Source organism: Somniosus microcephalus, chromosome 2 (assembly GCF_052327205.1).
Source record: "Somniosus microcephalus isolate GS21.2 chromosome 2, FLI_Smic_1.0, whole genome shotgun sequence".
Classification (NCBI taxonomy): domain Eukaryota; kingdom Metazoa; phylum Chordata; class Chondrichthyes; order Squaliformes; family Somniosidae; genus Somniosus; species Somniosus microcephalus.
In genome coordinates this window covers 223908582-223928879 of record NC_140988.1, presented here as the reverse complement: position 1 = coordinate 223928879, position 20298 = coordinate 223908582, and the positions used below count along the sequence as shown (strand labels likewise).

The 20298-nt window shown below is 45.9% G+C and overlaps 1 protein-coding gene across 1 annotated transcript in view; it reads left to right on the top strand.

The window, feature by feature from the left end:
• gabrg1 (gamma-aminobutyric acid type A receptor subunit gamma1) overlaps window positions 1-20298 on the top strand; it is a 277968-nt gene that overhangs the window by 212158 nt on the left and 45512 nt on the right. The window contains exons 5-6 of the mRNA XM_085969629.1: window positions 3246-3328; window positions 4992-5129. Of these exons, the coding sequence (XP_085825755.1) occupies window positions 3246-3328; window positions 4992-5129 (221 nt within the window). The remainder of the gene's footprint in view (window positions 1-3245; window positions 3329-4991; window positions 5130-20298) is intronic.

Sequence of the window (20298 nt, the reverse complement as noted above, 5' to 3'; positions counted from 1 at the left end):
GAACCTGTGTTTTATGTGTTAGCCGTGGATCGGTTGGTAGCACTTTCACCTCTGTCAGAAGTTCATGGGTTCACGCCACACTCCAGAGACTTGAGAACAAAATCTAGGCTGACACTCCAGTGCAGTACTGAGGGAGTGCTGCACTGTCAGAGGTGCCATCTTTCAGATGAGACGTTAAGCTGAGGCCCCATCTGCCCGCTCAGGTGGACATAAAAGATCCCATGGCACTATTCGAAGAAGAGCAGGGGAGTTCTCCCCAGTGCCCTGGCCAATATTTATCCCTCAACTACCATCACTGAAACAGATTATCTGGTCATTATCTTATTGCTGTTTGTGGGAGCTTGCTGTGCACAAATTGACTGCTGCGTTTCCTACAACAGTGACTACACTTCAAACAAAAATAGTTCATTGGCTGTAAAGTGCTTTGAAATGTCCTAGGGTCGTGAAAGGAGCTATATAAAGGCAATCTCTTTCTTTCATTGTTTTAAAATGCAGTTGAGAGGATGGAATGAAGTGCTTCCATTCTCTGCTGGCTTTAAGTATCCATGTGTGGTGAATTTGCTCAGTTCCTAATGAGCGTCGGTTTACTTCATAAAGCTGATACATAGGCTGTGATTTCCCATACTTCAGCGGGTCCAGTGCGGCCGGGGTCGATGGCGGGTCCTGACCCCGCTGCTGGTTCCAGCCCACTCTGTAGAATGATTTCATATTGATTGGGCTTGTTAAGCCCACCCAGCACGTTTGCCAGCCAATTGAAGGAAGCGAATCTGATGACGTCATTTGACGATGAATCATCAGCCGGTTTCCTTAAAGTGACCATGCGCAAATTTATTTTGACAGTTGTGCTGTCAGTGTTCTGCAGTATTGAGATGCTGTAAACACTGACGAGCACTGCACAGAGGTGCACGGCTGTACCCAGGCTCTCTCATGACTTCCTCCATCTAGTTATGAAGGGATTCACAGCAAACAGGGAGGCCCTCTTCCCTTCCATTGGGCAGAAGAGACCCCCCCAGGAGACCAACACAGACTGGTTGCACATTGCACAGGAGGGCACAAGCAGGGATGTGGTCAGGAGGACCTGGCTGCAGTGGCACAAAGCTTTCAATTATCTCAATAGATCATGAAACGTTACTGCAAAGCCACACTCAACCTCATCCTGCTGTGCCACTCTTCACATCCCCATCACTCTGCCTTCCCTACCCTACTCCTGCACATTCTTACTCACACCAACTTACCTTGCACCTCCACCCATCCCTCTCTATCTACATTATCACATTCCCACCTCACTAGCCACCCCTCTCACTCACCCTCATCCTCGTCCAATCATACCAACTAACAACACACAAGGGTAGGCACTTGGGTGTTTTACCCAATGCTCATGTAAAGTTTATGTTAATGTGGTATCAAACATTGAAACTTTTATTTTCAACACTTTGCCTTCTTGGACAGATTTGTGTGCACCTTTGGAAGTGGCTTAGTGAGTTGCAGTGAATGGTGAGGCATAAGGGTACCCCCTGCAATGGTCATAAGTGTGAAAGGAATGGCTTGGGCATTATAGGGATGTTTTATGCTGTTGGTGTGGGGTGGTACCAACCTGGCGCATTGTGTGGCAGCCAGGGTGTACAGCGTCAAGAGAACTATATCTGGCCTGGGCAGCAATATGGTCAGGTGCTGATGCCGTGTGTCCTGTGCAGCATCAGTTGATTGTGGAGAAGGTTGGTGATGTTGTTGGTGCTGCTGGCGTTGGGGCTGATCATGGTGGGATTCTGGGGACCAAGCTGAGAGCGTTTCAAGGGCACCCATGCTGATGTAATAGATGGCAGGTGAACTTGAGATGACAGAAGCGGTCTGTCAGTGGTGAGGGAGGTTGTTCCAATGAGGTGACACTGGAAACACTCAACCTGCATAAAGCTCAATCTGTCTTCCAAATGCAGTAAGCAACAGCTTCTGAGCTTGGAAAGTGAACAGCTGTGAGATGGGAGCTTTTATAGCAGATTTGCAGCTGTCAAGTAATGAGATGATCCCATGCTCTTACAACTCCCGACCTCCTTACCTGATGTGATCCCCGAACAGTGTGGACCCCATGGGCAACCTCGTAAAAGGGTAAGGTGAGCACAAAATACTTTTTAATGGGCTGTCAACGAGGTCATAATGACTTGAATTACCTCCCCCGCCGCTGCATGTCAGGTCTCTTCAGCTCTGACAGACTGACATCTGGGAAAGTCATGTGGTGGTGGGTTGACAGCGGGTTCCCAAGCCACTGTCAGAAAAAGAAATGTTCCCACCTGACCCGCCACCGAACGCACCTGCTGACCCCCTGAACAATTCCCCCTATAGAGTTTCCTCCCTATCATTTCAAGAAGTAGTTGTTTACATGAAGGTAATTACAGAATATCAACTGCAAGATTTATTTGAGGCCCAGGAAGAACTCTATGGTGCTGGTCCTTGTGCAGTGGTGCAGGTGCTAGCACAGTTCAGGCTTTGTGCACCTGTGTCGGAACGAGCTGACCTCACCTGTTAACATGCGGTCACCTCATTTGAATATTATTTTGGTGCTCCAGACTGTTGTTCATGAAGTGCTGGGAGCACCAGAGCCAACGTTTGGGTGCCAGCAATCAGAGAAGGTGGGAAAGAGCGTGGTTCAAAGTATCTCACGGTCGGAGTGGTAAAGAGGTCACCAGGTATAGGTGTCAGTCAGTTTTTACAAACAGTTGTAGCCTCCCCTACAGTTCTGGAGCATTGGTCAGGTGCTCCAGTTGCATCTTGGGGTGTCCCCTAATTTTAATCCCTTTTGGGGCTTAATGAGCTTTCCACAGCACCCTGACCGACTGCACTAGAGCATGCTGGGTGCTTCAGGTACTTTGCAGACTGCAGGCCTCTTCATCCAATTTTCCACAGTATCTGACTTTAAATTGTCAGCCCCTATGAGTAAATCTATTGGTATTTATCCACAGTTACTTTCCTATTTTATATCAATTATTTAAATGTAATATATTCATGAGGCTATAGTCACTGTGGCTCTAAAATGGCTGTTCTATGACAACAGTCACTGTTTTAGAAGTCCCGCAATACAGATTGCATTCTTCTTTGGAAAGCTTCTGAAATAAACATCACCACAATACCTACCCAGTCAATTCAACAAAATAACATATTCATTATTGTGCATTTAAAATCATTAAAATTAACATTAACCTTGATTTGCAAAGTTGATCATTTTCTTTTTCCCTTTGTATTTGCCACTTTAGGTTGACTATCAATGCTGAATGTTACCTTCAGCTCCATGACTTTCCTATGGATCAGCATTCCTGCCCTCTGGAATTCTCAAGCTGTAAGTGTTGCATAATGTACAACTTTGCTTCTAATATAAAATAATTTGGGATATAAATAATGCTATAATAACAGCAAATTACTAGGCGGGTGCATAAAGTAATCGATAGGCCATTATCTTCAGTATATAATGGCCTAAATGAATTTGATGGTACATTGCAGCCTTGTTGTATGCAGTGATCCTTCAAAGCACCACCAGTGAAATGCAGCTATATTGTCTAAACATATACCTCCTTCACGCTGGTCTCCTTGCTTGTGACAAAGTAACCTATCCAATCTAATAATTCCCAAAGTGTACTGCAGTGAGAAAAAAATGATGACTCAGTCTGCTTCTAACTGTTATTTTCGAATAGTGTGAATAAAGCTGTCTCTCCTGTTATTTAATACGAAGATTTTCAACAAATTCATTCAATTTCTGGAAAGCAATTTTTTTTTTGACTTTTATGAATAATGTGGACAAGATTTTTTTCATCATTTAATCTTAAGAACACTTTTATCAAACTCTTGATTCCTGGAAGGCTAAATGTATCATTTACAATTGTTTTTAGGACAAACAAGAACGACTTTACTCTGTAAAAATTTGTGATACAGCAAAATCTCTACAGTGTCTAATGTACCGGAAAAAGAGGTGAGGGGGGGGACCCGAGTAGGACTGGAACAAAGAGTGCTTTTTTCTCAGTTCTGACGAAGGGTCTTCGACCTGAAACGTTAACTCTGTTTCTCTCTCCACGGATGTTGCTTGGCCTGCTGAGTTTTTCCAGTGTTTTCTGTTGCCCATTATAAAACCCTGGTGGTGAAGATCAAAATGTGCTCCTATTGGCTTCATGAGAAAATATCGGACCAGTTTTTTTTTGCTGCTTTTTATGGACAAAAGAGACATGTTTCATTTTTATCATAATGAACTTATTTCCAAGTGACACCGGTCCATATTTTGACATAACTTACACCATTATGTCACTTGTGCATTACACCACTATAACAGGAATGACCTACAACTGTTCTGGCACATCTCCATCTATAAACATTGGCCCTGAACTTCTGATATATAAAAGGATTGGCCCTAAATTGCCATTGAGGTTCGATAACTTCGGCAGAAGCTCAGAATGAGCCCCACAGAAATTCAAGGTCAATGGTTCATTAAATAAAGCCATTTTATTCTTGTTTAATTACAATAGCCTAGACCTTCCACTTAGCCATAAAGTTGATTGAAGTTCAGTGTGGCAGGTCATAAGGAATTGCCCTTGATCCTGACTGAGTTTCTGGGTTCAGGGTTATTTAAATAACATTGGTCTGTTACCTGGGAGCAGCTAGTGAATGACTGCATCAAGTCTTGGAGGTCTGCCACAGACCTGCTCAGCCAGCAGCCCCTGGCACAGCCAAACAGGAGCAGATTTTCTTTTCCCAAATTGCTTGAGATCAGAGATATTATAAGAATGGTATCATTCCCAGCGAAAATGCCAGAAGTGGCTGGGGTGATCACATTGCTGGTGGAGCAGTTCCAAAATATCTCCCACTGCACTCCACTCATGTTATGCCTGGGAGCCAACAAAACCCAAGCAGAAAATGTAGGCCATGCTTAGTGCATTTGCTTTTGAAGTTGACTTTTGAAGTCACCATGAGTTAACATCTTATTTTTTCATATTTCTCATGAATTTCCTTTGCAGATGGGTATCCAAAAAATGAAATTGTGTATCGCTGGAAGCACCATTCAGTTTACTTTGCTGATGAAAGACATTGGAGACTTTACCAGTTTGCATTTGTTGGATTAAGAAACACCACTGAAGTAGTGCATACACAGTCTGGTAAGAAAAACATAGCAACATTTCTGCAAAAATATTATCTCCGAGCTTTTACTTCAATGGAAAGTAAAATCCGCCAGGGTGTAAAACCAGTGTTGCACCTGATCCCATCAGCTTCCCGATGGGCGGGTTTGGTTAAACTTTCCCCCATTGTGTGCGATCTTAAACAGAGAGGAGAAGGGTACAATTGTAAAACAAGGTAGGATAACCCCAGCGCTGCAAGTCATAATGAAAGACAGGAAGATGCTGGGTGGAATGGCAGGTGTTGAAAACGGGCAGTAGTGGATCGGCTGCCTGTTATACACCCTGCCTGACTTTCCTTTTGGGTGGGCATATAATGGACGCCCAATCCACTACCGCCGGTTTTATGCCACCGCTGAAGTTGAAAGTTCTTCTCTATGAACATAGGATAATCGGGGACTGGAGATCGATTTTGTAACATTAATTTGTGTGGTCATGTATAGCGTGTGCCTCACCTGCCAAAACAGTCACCAGCCACCACTGCAGACTATAGCTATTCATGTTGATCATGCTGAATCTGCATTGAAGAATACCTAAATATAAACCCCTACAAGAGGCCATTATGAGTGTCATTGCAAAAGAATCCTCTTAACTACAATCTGGGATACCCAGAAATGAAACTCTATGCAGATTAACTTTTTTTTTCTTCACTGAAGTAACCTAATTATATTTATATTTCATATAAAAAAGGTTTAAAAAATATGTGCATGCCATTTATTGAATAACACCTCTTTGATATGATTTTCATGGAGCCAGTTGAATATGGTTCAAGGTATCGTAATAATGTTTTAAGTAGTCTCTCATACTCTCAAAGGTAAAATGGGACATGGAGCACTTTGGGCTGGATTTTAACTCAGGTGTGGGATGGTGTCGTGTTATCCGCATTTTGTGTTATCCACCCAGATCTAAATGGATGTGGGAGATTGATGCAATTTTTACTTAACTGTCCAGTTGATTTTCAACGTGTGGGAACCCTTGGCAAATGAGTTGTTCCTGACTGAAAGTCCCCTCTGATGACGTCATCATTGCTGCTGCATTTAGGGTCTGCAACAAGCCTTGCTTCTTCTGCAGACTGCCAACCTTTTGCCCTTTCATACTAGAGGGATCTGGAGGCAGAATGACCAGCAAGAGACCTAGGTCTGCTCCCAGGTTTGATGATGTGGCCCTGCAAGCTTTAGTTGAGGGAACAAGAGCTCATAAGGAGGTGCTGTTCCCTTCTTCACGGAGGAAGAAGCCTCCCCAGCAGACCAAGGCTGTGTGGATCCAGGTGGCTGAGGAGGTCAACTCATTATCAGTACCCCGCAGAACCTGGATTCAGTGCAGGAAGAGATTTCATGACCTTCTGCACACTGGAAAAGTGAGTATGAATTTCCCATCACCCTCAATCTGATCCCCATTGCCTTTCCTCACCAGCACTCAGCTTTAGCAAGCTCTTCCTCCACATCCCACTTGACACTGACATCCATGCACCCTTACCCATTCCCTTTCTCTCTATGGTCACATTCACATAACTATTCGACTATGCAGCCCTCTCACTCCCTATCACTGTGATGCTATGAAAACAACTGACAACACACAGGGAGGGCCCTTGGTCTTGCCACCTCACTCCACCTTTGTCTCCTTCTAAGTATCTATGCTATGGAATCTCTACACTCACTCCTTCATTCTCACTCAACCTCCACTTGTCTCCCTCATTGCAGGAAAAGAGAGCTCACAATAAGCGAGCAAGAGTGAGGACAGGAGGAGGGCCACCCTCACTAGCCCACCTCACCCCCTGGGAGGAGGCGGTCCTGGAGATCGTAGGAGTGGAGGAAGATGCGCAAGTGGGGGATGGACAGACAGGTGCATCACAGCAAGCTGGTGACAGAATAGTTTTCCATCTCTCTCATTGACATTGCATGAGTCGCTGATAATGATTCTGAAGCTCTAACAGATGGGACTTATGATCATCTGCAATATGCAATATGCATGTAACCTTGGCATCACATCTCTGACTCTTTCCTTTACTCCCCCAAAGGAGCATCGCAAGCAGCCATCCCCACTAGCCAGGAGGAAGAGCCTGAGCATCCAGACTCCTCAAAGGAAGCTGCAACCTCTGAGGGCGCAGCATCAGCAGAATTCAGCGCACCCAGCACCAGTGCAAACACTCCCACCTCGATGGGACCATCGTGAGATAGAGTAGTGTTGTCACCTGGTGTATCACAGCTCACAAGTGAGCATCAGCAGATTGTGGAGACAGGGACAGCAGTGGAGAGTCCTAGTCAGAGGGCGCAGGACTCTGCCAGCTCGGCTCAGCTGCATGTCGACCCTCTGCCTCTGGGTCCATCCATAAGATCAGCGGTGCTGGAACTCCAGGAACAGATGGAGGAGCCTCTGGCAGGTTTTGTCTCCAGGGTCGCTGCGAGAGTGGAGCGAATGGAGGAGTCCATAGCGAACATGAGCAGAGCCTTTGTGGAGTCATTGGTGCATCAACGAATCACCATGGAAAGGATGGCAACCTCCATGGAGGTGATAAGTCGCCAGAGTGCAGAAAACATGGTAAGTGTTCATAATAGAATGACATCTCTGGAGGAGCGATGGTCACCTATTGAACAGAGAAACCAGACCTTCATGGAAGTCCTTCTGAGTAGGACTGCCAGTGCAGATACGTGTCCCCATGGCCCCCCTGATGTGCAGCAAGGTGCTCTCAAGCCACTTCCAAGCGCTGGCCCCTTCTGGCCTGTACAGCTTCAGGTGGGTGAGCAGCAGCCTGGCGCTCCTGTTGCTGCTGTTGTTGTTGGTGCTGTTGTTGTTCCTGGTTCTGCTGGTGCCGCGGCTGGTGCTCGAGCTCATCTAATGCCCAGAAGGGAAGGAAATAAATGGCTCCCATGCTTCTGGTATATGCCTCAGTTGAGGAAGCGCTCAGTGAAGGTGGCGAGAGGGGTTTCCCAGGAGGTCAAATTGGAGATGGGTGTCAGGCTCCAAACTTCCAGAGGTGTGGTTAAGTCTTCTAAAAGTTGCCCCAGACCTGAGACCACTAAGTCCTGCCACCTGCAAATGATGGCTGACCAAATCTCCTCTTTAATAGTTGATCTGCAGTTGATAGTCAGCAATCCAATATAGCTCCCGCTAGGTTTCACCGTCGTGTTTCCCACCAGGCTTGTTTAATGTGTGAAAAAGGTTAAATTCACAAGGGCCTTTCAAAATAGGATTATAGAGGTTATTTAGTGCTTGTTAAGGGCCTTAACGACCTATCCCACCTGTTGGAGGCGGGACCATTAGACACGACTGAGTTAAAGTTACTCGGAGTCGGGAACCTGCCAGTTTTCGCGATTTTAACCCCCCACACGCCTCCAATCATGCCTCCATGGCCCATTGAAAATCAAGCCCTTTGTCTCAGTGCTATGGCAGCCCAGACAAGGCAGTAAGTTTCTATTTCATTTCCAATGATATATTCAAAGTAGTTATTTTTTTTAACTAACGACTATCTCTTCTGTCTGTTAAGCTCTACCCCAAAATTCCTGGGAGTACGCTCTGATGGTGCAATTATGGCGGGGTGAAATCCCCATCCATCCTTGCCCCAAGTCAGAGACCTAATCCCAAATCCCAAATACGGGTCCATTCATATGACCGGGGCGGGTGCATCGTGCCTGAAAGGGTACTCCAGTCTAACTGCCAAAGTTGCTCTGCTGGAGCGACCCCAAGGCCAATCCTGTGCCAAAGAGAAAGAGGGTAAGAATGTCTTCAGCTCTGAGGGAAGCAATGCATCATTGGGGACAAGAAAGTAATTTCAAAATCAGGCACCTTTCTCTCAGGGATTTCTGGGGCCTTTACTAGAGCCACAGCAGTGCTCACAGTTGCTCAAACTGGTACAAGTTCCTCTGAGGCCCAGGGAGACTGTGACTTCCTAGGAAAGCCCAGAAACTCCCCAACTTATGTCCCTTTGACATAGTGGATTGGTCAAAATATCCACCCATGGTCCCCCTATTAGAATTTAAAGGGCCAGTCTAAGTAGGGCTGAACTGTCCACATTTTTGGCTTCACTGGACAGAAATTAAGCTTACTGCCCTCTCCTATCGCAGGACTTTTGAGGCCTATGTCTTTGCATTGTGCTTCTCTTTCTCTCCTTATCTTTCCCCCTCTTATCCAGACCATCTTCCAAGGTTAATCTCCCTCTTATCTTTTCTTATACCTACAAGATCCATAATTGCTCCATAAATATAAAATCACCTTGCTTTGTTATCATTGTCTGAAATTCCCCACTTTGATTCAAGAGAAACTTAGAGACATACAGCAGTTCTTGGGGTGTGGGGTGGCGGGGGCGGCAGTGGAAATGACCATTTACTGGTCAGGATATTGCTCAAAAAGAGGTTTAAGAAATTATCTAAATTCATGCCTAATGCAAGTAAATATTATTCTGAAAAAGGTCCACTTCTCCAGCTTCCACCCTAACCACGTTAAAGAAGCCATCCCCTATGAACAATCCCTGCGAATACACAGGATCTGCTCAGACGAGGAGGAACGCGATGGACACCTACAGACGCTGAAAGACGCCCTCGTAAGAATGGGATATGATGCTCGACTCGTCGATCGACAGTTCCGACGGGCCACAGCAAAAAATCGCATAGACCTCCTCAGAAGACAAACATGGGACAGAACCAACAGAGTACCCTTCGTCGTCCAGTACTTCCCCGGAGCGGAGAAACTACGCCATGTTCTTCGCAGCCTTCAACATGTCATCGATGACGATGAACACCTCGCTAAGGCCACCCCCACGCCTCCACTACTCGCCTTCAAACAGCCGCCTAACCTCAAACAGACCATCGTTCGCAGCAAATTACCCAGCTTTCAGGAGAACAGCGACCACGACACCACACAACCCTGCCACGGCAACCTCTGCAAGACATGCCAGATCATCAACACAGATACCATCATCACACGTGAGGACACCACCCACCAGGTACATGGTACATACTCATGTGACTCGGCCAACATTTTCTACCTCATACATTGCAGGAAAGGATGCCCCGGAGCATGGTACATCGGCGAGACCATGCAGACACTGCGACAACGGAGGAACGGACACCGCGCAACAATCCCCAGGCAGGAGTGTTCCCTCCCAGTCGGGGAACACTTCAGCAGTCAAGGACATTCAGCTTCCGATCTTCAGGTAAGCATTCTCCAAGGCGGCCTTCGAGACACACGACAACGCAAAATCGTCGAGCAGAAACTGATAGCCAAGTTCCGCAATCATGAGGACAGCCTCAACCGGGATCTTGGTTTCATGTCACGCTACATGTAACCCCACCTGACGTAGGGTCATCCAGACTCGAGTTGTCGTTGGCTTGTTCTCTCTACACAGATGCGGCCAGACCTGCTGTGATTTCCAGCAAAAAAAAATGTTTTTTTTTCTGTTTTTTGTTTTTCATACAGACCCCAGCATCTGCAACATTTGACCCCTTGTGACCCCACCTCATTGTTCTTTGATGTAATGTTTTCCTGACTGACCTGTTTGGACACCATTCACACCTTTGATTACTGTGATTATCTCTCTGCCGAGGTGTGATAAATGGCAGTTAGAAAGATTACCTGTAATCATCTGGCATTATTCTCTGACTATATAAGCTGTGTCTTTATGCATCTCTCCACTTCACCTGACGAAGGAGCAGCGCTCCGAAAGCTTGTGATTTCAAATAAAACTGTTGGACTATAACCTGGTGTTGTGTGAATTCTTACATTTGTACTAACAATGACATTGCATTGATTATATCAGGAATGTTGCAATTTCTGGCTCATCACCCTCGAGCGATTTTGCTGTCTATGATGGTAAAGTATGCCAGCACACAAGTCAAAATGTACAGATGGCATATCTGAGTTTAGTCAAAGCAGAATGTTATTGGTTTAGAAATGACACTGGAATCTTGAGGATTCTTGTTCCAGATGCACTGAGATAAGCTTAGAGGCAAACAATGGCCATTTTCACAAAGTGTGATCCAAGTCACTGTATATATAAGATTAAAGCTATGTGGTTAAGGGAGTGCAGGACCCATCTTCAAGTGCAATAGTTCTGCAGTCCATTGTTATGCTAAATCTTTACAAATCACTAGTTAGGCCTCAGCTGGAGTATTATGGCCAATTCTGGGCACCACATTTTAGGAAGGATGTCAAGGCATTGGAAAGGGTACAGAAGAAGTTTATCAAGATGATAGCAGGGAAGAGGGACTTCAGTTATGTGGAGACGTTGGAGAAACTAGATTGTTCTCCTTAGAGCAGTGAAGTTTAAGGGGAGATCGAATAGAGGTATTCAAAATTATGAGTGGTTTTGATAAGAAAGAAAAGCTTGCATTTATATAGCGCCTTTCATGACCACCGGACTTCCCAAAGCACTTTACAGCCAATTATGTATTTTTTGACATGTAGTCACTGTTGTAATGTAGGAAACGCAACAGTCAGTCTGCACACAGCAAGCTCCCACGAACAGCAATGTGATAATGACCAGGTAATCTGTTTTTTAGTGATGTTGATTGAGGGATAAATATTGGCCAGGACTCCAGGGATAACTCACCTGCTCCTCTTTGAAATAGTGCCATGAGGGAGCAGACGAGGCCTTAGTTTAACATCTCATCCGAAAGACAGCACCTCTGACAGTGCAGCACTCCTTCAGTACTGCACTGGTGTGTCAGCCTGCAATTTTGTACTCAAGTCTCTGGAATGGGAGTTGAACCCACAACCTTCTGACTCAGAGGCAAGGGTACTACCATAAGAACATAAGAAATCGAAGCAGGAGTAGGCCATTCGGCCCTTCAAGCCTGCTCCACCATTCAATGAGATCATGGCTGATCTTCTGCCTCAACTCCATTCACCGACCCTATTGCCATATCCCTTGATGTCCTTACTAGTCAGAAATCTAGCGACATCTGTTTTGAATATACCCAATGACTGAGCCTCCACAGCCCTCTGGGGTAGAGAATTCCAAAGGTTCACCACCCTCTGTGTGAAGAAATGTCTTCTCATCTCAGTCCTGAATGGCCTACCCTTTATCCTGAGACTGTGGCCCAGCCAAGTGAAACATTCTCCCAGCATCCACCCTATCAAGCCCTGTAATAATTTTGTATGCTTCAATGAGATCCCCTCTCATTCTTCTGAATTCAAGGGAATACAGGCCTAGTTTGCTCAATCTCTTCTCAAACGACAGTTCTGCCATCCCAGGAATCAATCTCGTGAACCTTCGTTGCACTCCCTCTATGGCAAGTATACCCTTCCTTAGGTAAGGAGACCAAAATTGTACACAGTACTCCAGGTGTGGTCTCACCAAGGCCCTATATAATTGGAGTAAGACTTCTTTACTCCTGTACTCAAATCCTCTTGTAATGAAGCCCAGCATACCATTTGCCTTCCTAATGGTTTGCTGTACCTGCACATTCACTTTCAGTGACTCATGTACAAGGACACCCAGGTCCCTTTGAGCATCTGCATTCCCCAATCTTTCACCATTTAGGAAATACTCTGCCTTTCTGTTTTTTCTACCAAAGTGGATAACTTCACATTTATCCACGTTATATTCCATCTGCCATGTTCTCGCCCACTCACTGAGCTGTCGAGAAGCCTCTTCACATCCTCTTCGCAACTGACACTGCCACCTAGCTTTGTATCATCAGAAAATTTGGAAATGTTACATTTAGTCCCCTCATTCAAATCATTGATATAGATTGTGAATAGCTGGGGCCCAAGCACCAATCCTTGCGGTACCCCACTAGTCACAGCCTGCCATCCTGAAAAAGACCTGTTTATCCCTACTCTTTATTTTCTGTCTGTTAACCAATTCTCAATCCATGCTGGTATATTACCCCCAATTCCATGTGCCCTAATTTTGTTCACCAACTTCTTGTGTGGGACCTTATCAAAGGCCTTCTGAAAACACAGATACACCACATTTACCGGTTCCCCTTTGTCTACTTCACTAGTTACATCCTCAAAGAACTCCAATAGGTTTGTCAAACAGGATTTTCCTTTCATAGATCCATGTTGACTCTGTCCAATCTTACTATTAGTTTCTAAGTGCCCAGTTATTGTATCCTTTATAATAGATTCCAGCATTTTCCCTACTACTGATGTGAGGCTAACAGGTCTGTAGTTCCCCGTTTTCTCTCTCCCTCCTTTCTTAAATAGCGGTGTTACATTTGCTATCCTCCAATCTGCAGGAACCATTCCAGAATCTATAGAATTTTGGAAGTTGACAACCAATGCGTCCACTATTCCAATGGCCACCTCTTTCAAAACCCTAGGATGTAGGTCATCCGGTCCTTGGGATTTATCGACTTTTAGTCCCATTAATTTTGCTAGTACTGTTTTTCTACTAATAGTAATTTCTTTAAGTTCCTCATTCTTGTCACGCCGTTGGTTTTCTCGTATTTCTGGGAGGTTTTTTGTGTCTTCCTCCGTGAAGACAGAAACAAAGCATTTATTTAATTTCTCTGCCATTTCCTCATTCCCCATTATAAATTTTCCCATCTCTGATTGTAAAGACTTACATTTACCTTCACCAGTCTTTTCCTTTTCACATACCTATAGAAGCTTTTACAATCCGTTTTTATATTTTTCGCTAGTTTGTGTTCATATTCCATTTTCCCTTTCTTTATCAATTTCTTGGTCCCCCTTTGCTGATTTCTGAAATGATCCTAATCTTCAGGCTGACCGCTTTTTCTGGCAACTTAATAAGCTTCCTCCTTTGACTTAATACTAGCTTTAATTTCTTTTGTTAGCCATGGTTGGATCACTTATCCTTTTGGGTTTTTATGCCCTAGAGGAATATGTTTGTTGCAAATTATGCATTATTTCCTTGAATGTTAGCCATTGTATGTCCACCTTCATACCTTTTAGTGTAATCTCCCAATCTACCATGGCCAGCTTGTCCCTCATACCCTTGTAGTTTCCTCTGTGTAGATTGAAGACCTTAGTTTCAGATTGGACTACATCACTCTCAAACTTAATGTAAAATTCAATCATATTATGGTCACTTGTCCCTAAAGGCCCCTTTACCAAAAGATTGTTGATTAGCCCTTCATTACACAGTACCAGATCCAGAATAGCCTGTTCCCTGGTTGGTTCCTCCACATCCTGATCCAGGAAACCATCTTGCATGCATTCCAAGAATTCGTCCTCCACACCATTAATTTGATTTGCCCAGTCAATATGTAGATTGAAGTCCCCCATGATTACCGTATTGCCCCTGTTACATGCACTTCTAATCTCTTGATTGATACAGTGCCCTACATTACCACTACTGTTTGGTGGCCTATACACAACTCCCACCAATATTTTCCGCCCTTTGCTGTTTCTTAGCTCCACCCAAACTGATTCCAGTTCTACATCACGATCTGCCGAGCCAAGATCTTTTATCTCTACCGTACCGATCTCATCCCTTATTAACAGCGCTATGCACCTCCTTTTCCTTTTTGTCTGTCCTTCCTAAATGTTGAGTACCCTGGAACATTCAGTTCCCAGCTTTGGTTACCCTGCAACCATGTCTCTGTAATGGCAACTGAGCCACAGCTGACACAGAAAGTAGGGAGAAACTGTTTACTCTGGGAAGTGGGTTGATAACCAGAGGTCATAGATTTAAAATAATTGGCAAAAGAACTAGAGGGGAAATGAGTTTTTTTTTTCCACAGAGGTCTGTTAAAATCTGGAACATAGGCTGGAATTTTCACATTGTAGAGCGTGTGGGTTTGGGGGTGGATCGGCGGTTAAAAGCACTGAAATTGACAGCGCGTCAGGAACCCACCATCATCTCGATGACTTCCGCATTTAACTCGGGCATGTTTTGAGGCATGCCATGGACCTGCTTGGGAAAGGCGGGCGACCTCATTGAGGTATTTAACTGCTCATTTACAGACACTTAACTGCCTTTTTAATATCAGGTTTGGACTTTAACTGGTTGCACATGGGATTTACACACCTCGGGAACCTCGCCTGTGAAGGGGAGGTGGTACCTCAGTGGCCATTTTGCGAGTTCATTAAGTGGCAGCTGGAAAAAGCTCATAAATACTCACACCATACACCTGTTTCCTTGCCTGAGGGAAAGGCTCCTGCTGACACCAGTTTGTGCAGAGATTTAGCTTTCAGGAGTTTGCAGGTGATTTCTGCAACTTCGGAACCCCCTCTCACCACATTCCAAGTCACTCTCAGTACATTGGAGGATTGTGCCTCTGATCTCCACTTTACCTGGCATCTATTACATCAGCATGGGTGCCATTTATGCTGTCTCACCTTGGACCTCAGTATGAGCCTTAGCACCACCAACACCAGCCACACCAGCAGCAGCAGAAACAACACCAGCAGCAGCAGCAACCATGCCAGCAGCCTTCTCCTCACTGACCTGATGCTCCACAGGAGAGAGGGGATAAGCCCAGAGGTGCACTGCGCCGGAGGTGATACCCCCAACACAGGGTATATGGGCAGAGGATGAGGTTCCTGGACATGACTGAGCAGCAATTCCTCAGGAGGCTCAGGCTATTGCGCGAGGTCATCACAGACATTTGTAGCTTATTGGAAGAAGACCTGCTGCGTAGAGGACCTGGTGGACACGCCTTACCAGTGGCTGTTAAAGTCACCACCGCCCTCAACATCTTCACCTCAGGCTCCTTCCCGGGATCTGCAGCAGACATTTGCAGGATCTCACAGTCGGCCACCCACAGATACATGACCCATGTTTGACAAGTCAGCCAATTATGTCAACTTTGCCACTGATGAAGCCAGTGTTACTGAGCAGGCACTTGGATTTACGGTTCTGGCTCCCTTCCCACAGGTGCAGGGCATCATCGACTGCATACGTGACCATCAAAGCGCCTCCACATTGTAATGTTATCTCATGTCGTAGTAATAAGAGGCTTACGAGTAGATATCTTTGAGTACTCTTTATTAGGTCTTGAGTCAGTGCCAAGATGGCTTCCTATTTATCCGACTGCCATCAAGCAGCTGTCTTTACTACAGCTACTGTCAAGCAGCTGTCTTTACTACAGCTACAGTTATCTGTACATCTTTCCCCCTCAACAATGACATAAACAGTAAACACCATAACATAACACATAGAACACATATTAACAACATATAAAAACAATCAGTGTAACTACTATTAATTACTATTAACAACATGTATAAACTGTCAGTGTAACTATACCTTGCAATAACTGCCGGTACATATAAACACTACCCACACCCAAGTCCATTAGCTGTTTACAGTCTTTCCCTTGTCTACAGGTCGAGTCTAACGACAGGCTTTCTGGTGCGCTGTGAACTGCGTAGCTGAGCGGGTATTTGCTGGGCCAACCCAGTTGTGTCCATTAAGTTAATTTCTGTACCACACGGATCCCTTGGCTCATTGTCACCCCTGTGTACTTCATCACTTTGTGGCATTGCCCTCGTCTCCTCGCCACTCTGTCGGATTTCCATCATCAGCTCATCCTCTCTGTCCTCCTGCGGCTGATAGGTCTCGGTGGTTTTCAGTAGGTGCCTCCTGTTTCTGCGACACACATTGCCATTTTCTGTCATGACACTGTATGACCTGGGGGCAACCTGTTGTAGAACGGTGGCTCTTTGATTCCATGACCTAGGCCCTTCAATGCGAACTACATCCTTCTCCTATAGAGGCACTAGTGCAGTGGCTGTGCAGTCATGGAGTGTTTTTTGTTTCCGCTGAAGTTTCCGGGCCTTGTCTGCCCATACCTCATCTCTGTGATCAGGTGTGACATGCCTGGGAAGTTGAGTACGGATTTTGCGACCCAGTAAGAGCTCAGCTGGGGACTTGCCACTTTCCAGCGGGGCCGCCCTGTATGACATCATGGCCAGATATGGGTCAGTGTTGCTGTGTGCTGCTTTCTTTAATAGTCTTTTCACAATCTGTACCCCCTTCTCTGCTTTTCCATTGGCTTGAGGGTAGAGCGGGCTGGAGGTTACATGCTTAAACTCATACTCTGTAGCAAATGACTGAAACTCATGACTGGCATAGGGAGAGCCATTATCAGAGACCAGAGTTAGAGGGATGCCCTGCCTGGAAAAGATTGACTTCAGGTGAGTTATCACAGCTCTTGACGTGGTGCTGGGTAGGAGAGCAATCTCAGGATAATTAGAGCTTCAGTTATCTGTACACACATCACCCAGGAGTGCTTGTGAACCACAAGGGCTTCCACTCCCTCAATATGTAGCTCATCTGCAACCATAAAAAGATCATCATGCATGTGTGCACCAGAATCCCTGGCAGCTGTCATGACTCTTTCGTGCTGCGCCACTCCACCATCCCTCAGCTCTCCGCACCTCCAAACAGACTTAATGGCTGGCTGCTTGAAGATAAGGGCTATCCACAGAAGACGTGGTTGATGATACCATTGAGGAGTCCAAGCAATGAGGCCAAGGATCGCTATAATGACAGCCATATGTCTACCAGATGTGTCATAGAACAAGCAATCGGCATGTTCAAAATGTGCTTCAGATGCCTTGACAGATCTGGAGGAGCCCTTCAGTACGCACCAGCCAGGGTCTCCAGAATCATCGTTGTATGCTGCGTGCTGCACAACATAGCGCTGCATGAAGAGCAAGGTGCAGAGCACAGAGCCTCTTCAGAGGAAGTGGTGGTGGAGGAGGACGAGGAACACAAGGAGGGGAAGGAACCTAAGTTGGAGATAACACCAGCAGTGGCGCACATTGCTGCCCGGGATGGGCTCATAATGATACGATTTACTTATCTTGCAACAGTGCACCCATATGGCTCACAGATGCTGTACCAACTTTCCCCCTCACCCCTCCTGCCACCCATCAACTACACCACAAAGCAGTCCTACAAAGGCCAAGCCATTCCTGTCACCCAAACCCCCATTGCTCGAGGTTAAGTACTGTCTCACCATTCATTCCAAGTGACAAAGCCACTTCCCAGGTAGCAGGCAAAAATGGACAAGACGGGAAAGTAGTGCAAAAGAAATAAATTTGTGTTCATAAATAGAATTGAAACTTAACATTAACATTTTGGCAAACACCCATGCGCATAACCTTATGCATCTATGATTGTTTTTTCTTTCGTTTCCACGTAGCTCTACAAGGTGCAACACCTGCGGCCTCAGCAGAGCTAGAGGGAAGCTGCTCACTTCCCTGCTGCGACTGGTTTGACACATTTGGCGGACATCCTCTGGGTTTTGGAGCCTGTGAGGGCCCCGCCAAAGACTGCTCCTCCTGCAACTGTGCAGGGGCAGTCTCAGCCATCGGGATCCGAGGCAGCATGTGGGGCTCTGACTGAGGGAGAGGCAACAGGGGAGAAGTGGGAGTGCTTTGAGCAGAGCCCCCACTTCCATCTCCCCTCTCACGGGCTACCCACACTTCCCTCCAAGGAGCTGGAGAGCCCCTTGCTACACATTAGTGGGGCGATGAACGCCCAAGTCTATGTTAGTATCCCTCCTCGAGATGAGGTCAATGAGAGCCTGCAATCTGTTGTCCACAGTAAGCATGTTCCCATTGGACTGGCGCATTTGCTCCTCCATGCAGGTGGCCATTCGTTCCATGGAACAGCACATCGTTTCCATCACCTGCGAGATGGTGTTGCTCATGTTGGAGATGGACTCCTCCATTCTCTGTATAGTCGCATACATCGCAGCTGCAAAATCTGCCAGAGCCTCGTGCATTTATTGCTGGCCCTCCAAGATCAACATCTTTCTCGATAGCCCCTGAGGTTCAGCATCTGCATCCAGCTGAGCAGTGCTTGGAACATGCTGCGCCCTTCGAGGAGGACTCTTCACTGCTGTCCCTGTCTCCACCATCTGCTCTTGCTCACTCGTGATCTCTGAGACACCAGGAAACAACGAGATGGTAGCATAGTGGTAATGTCACTAAGTTAGTAACCCAAAGATGTGGATTAATGATCCAGAGACGTGAGTTTAAATCCCACTGCAACAGCTGCAGAATTAAATTCAGTAAATTAAATAAATCTGGAGTAAAAAGCTAGTTGTAAGAAACCCATCTGGTTCACTACTGTCCTTTAGAGAAGTGTAGGGGGTGGCGTGTGCCCAGTCAGCTTCGTCTCGGAGCAGTTTGAATCGCTCCCACACCCCTGGGTTCTAGACACCAGACTTAGGTACAGGTGGCGATACAGAAAATCGAGTAGACAAGTGGTTTGGTGCAAGAAAACCAAAATTTTATTAAAGGCAGAATAAAACACAATCTTACTGAAAATTACTGATATAGTTGCAGGCATAAACAATTAATACACTTATTTGGGAATGGGGAACACACAGCACATCGAGGGAAACAAATTCATTAAAAATCCCCTTATCCTTATCCTACCCGCAATACCTAACTAGATTAAAGTACAAGGGGCCGGGAATTCATGCTCACCAATTCGAAACATTTTGCTTAAACTGGTTGTGGGTTTTGAGGTTCACTCTTTTGTCCTTTGGGGTTCATCGTCGTCACGTGGTCACAGGGCGCGGCGATGAAGTTATTTGTGTGAAGCACCCTCTCTTTTCTCCGTTAATGTCTTCGTTGGGTACTTTGTCATGATGAGTCTTCTTCGGGCGGTCGCCGACAGTATTACTGCGGTTGGGATTCGGTTGGCGGTTTTTTACCGTTAAGATTTTCCTACCCAAGTTTCGAACACCAGCTTATTCTTAATTGGGCTTTACTGTCCATGCATCAAATGCCAGCTTATAACTAGGCCATTTGTCTTGATTTTACTGTCCATGCTCCCAACACCAACTTATTCTTAAATTGGGCTTTACTGTCCATGCATCAAACACCAGCTTATAACTAGGCCTTTTGTCCCCCAACGCGCCTTCCCGCTGCCCTTCTCTGCCTTTACTGGTTTTACCGCTCTTCTCATCTCACCTCGTCTGTTGGTGGTCCCGTGTGTCCTGTGCGTTTTCGAATTCGGTTCTCGTTCTCCTCCCCGTTTGGCCCCGGTGTCGTAATGGGTGTCCTCGGTGTCGGGGTGAGCAAGAGAGCGAGCGGCAAGCGGCAAGAGCAAGAGATAAGAGCAAGAGAGCGATCACTACCGATCGGCCTACAATTATATCTGTTCTTCACCCCTTATCTGCGCGCCAAATCAGGTCAGTCCTTTGTCTAACTTTTGGCGGGCTCGTTAAAAATGATTTTAGCCATTTACTTTAACGACTTCTGGGGCGGTTGTCTCCTG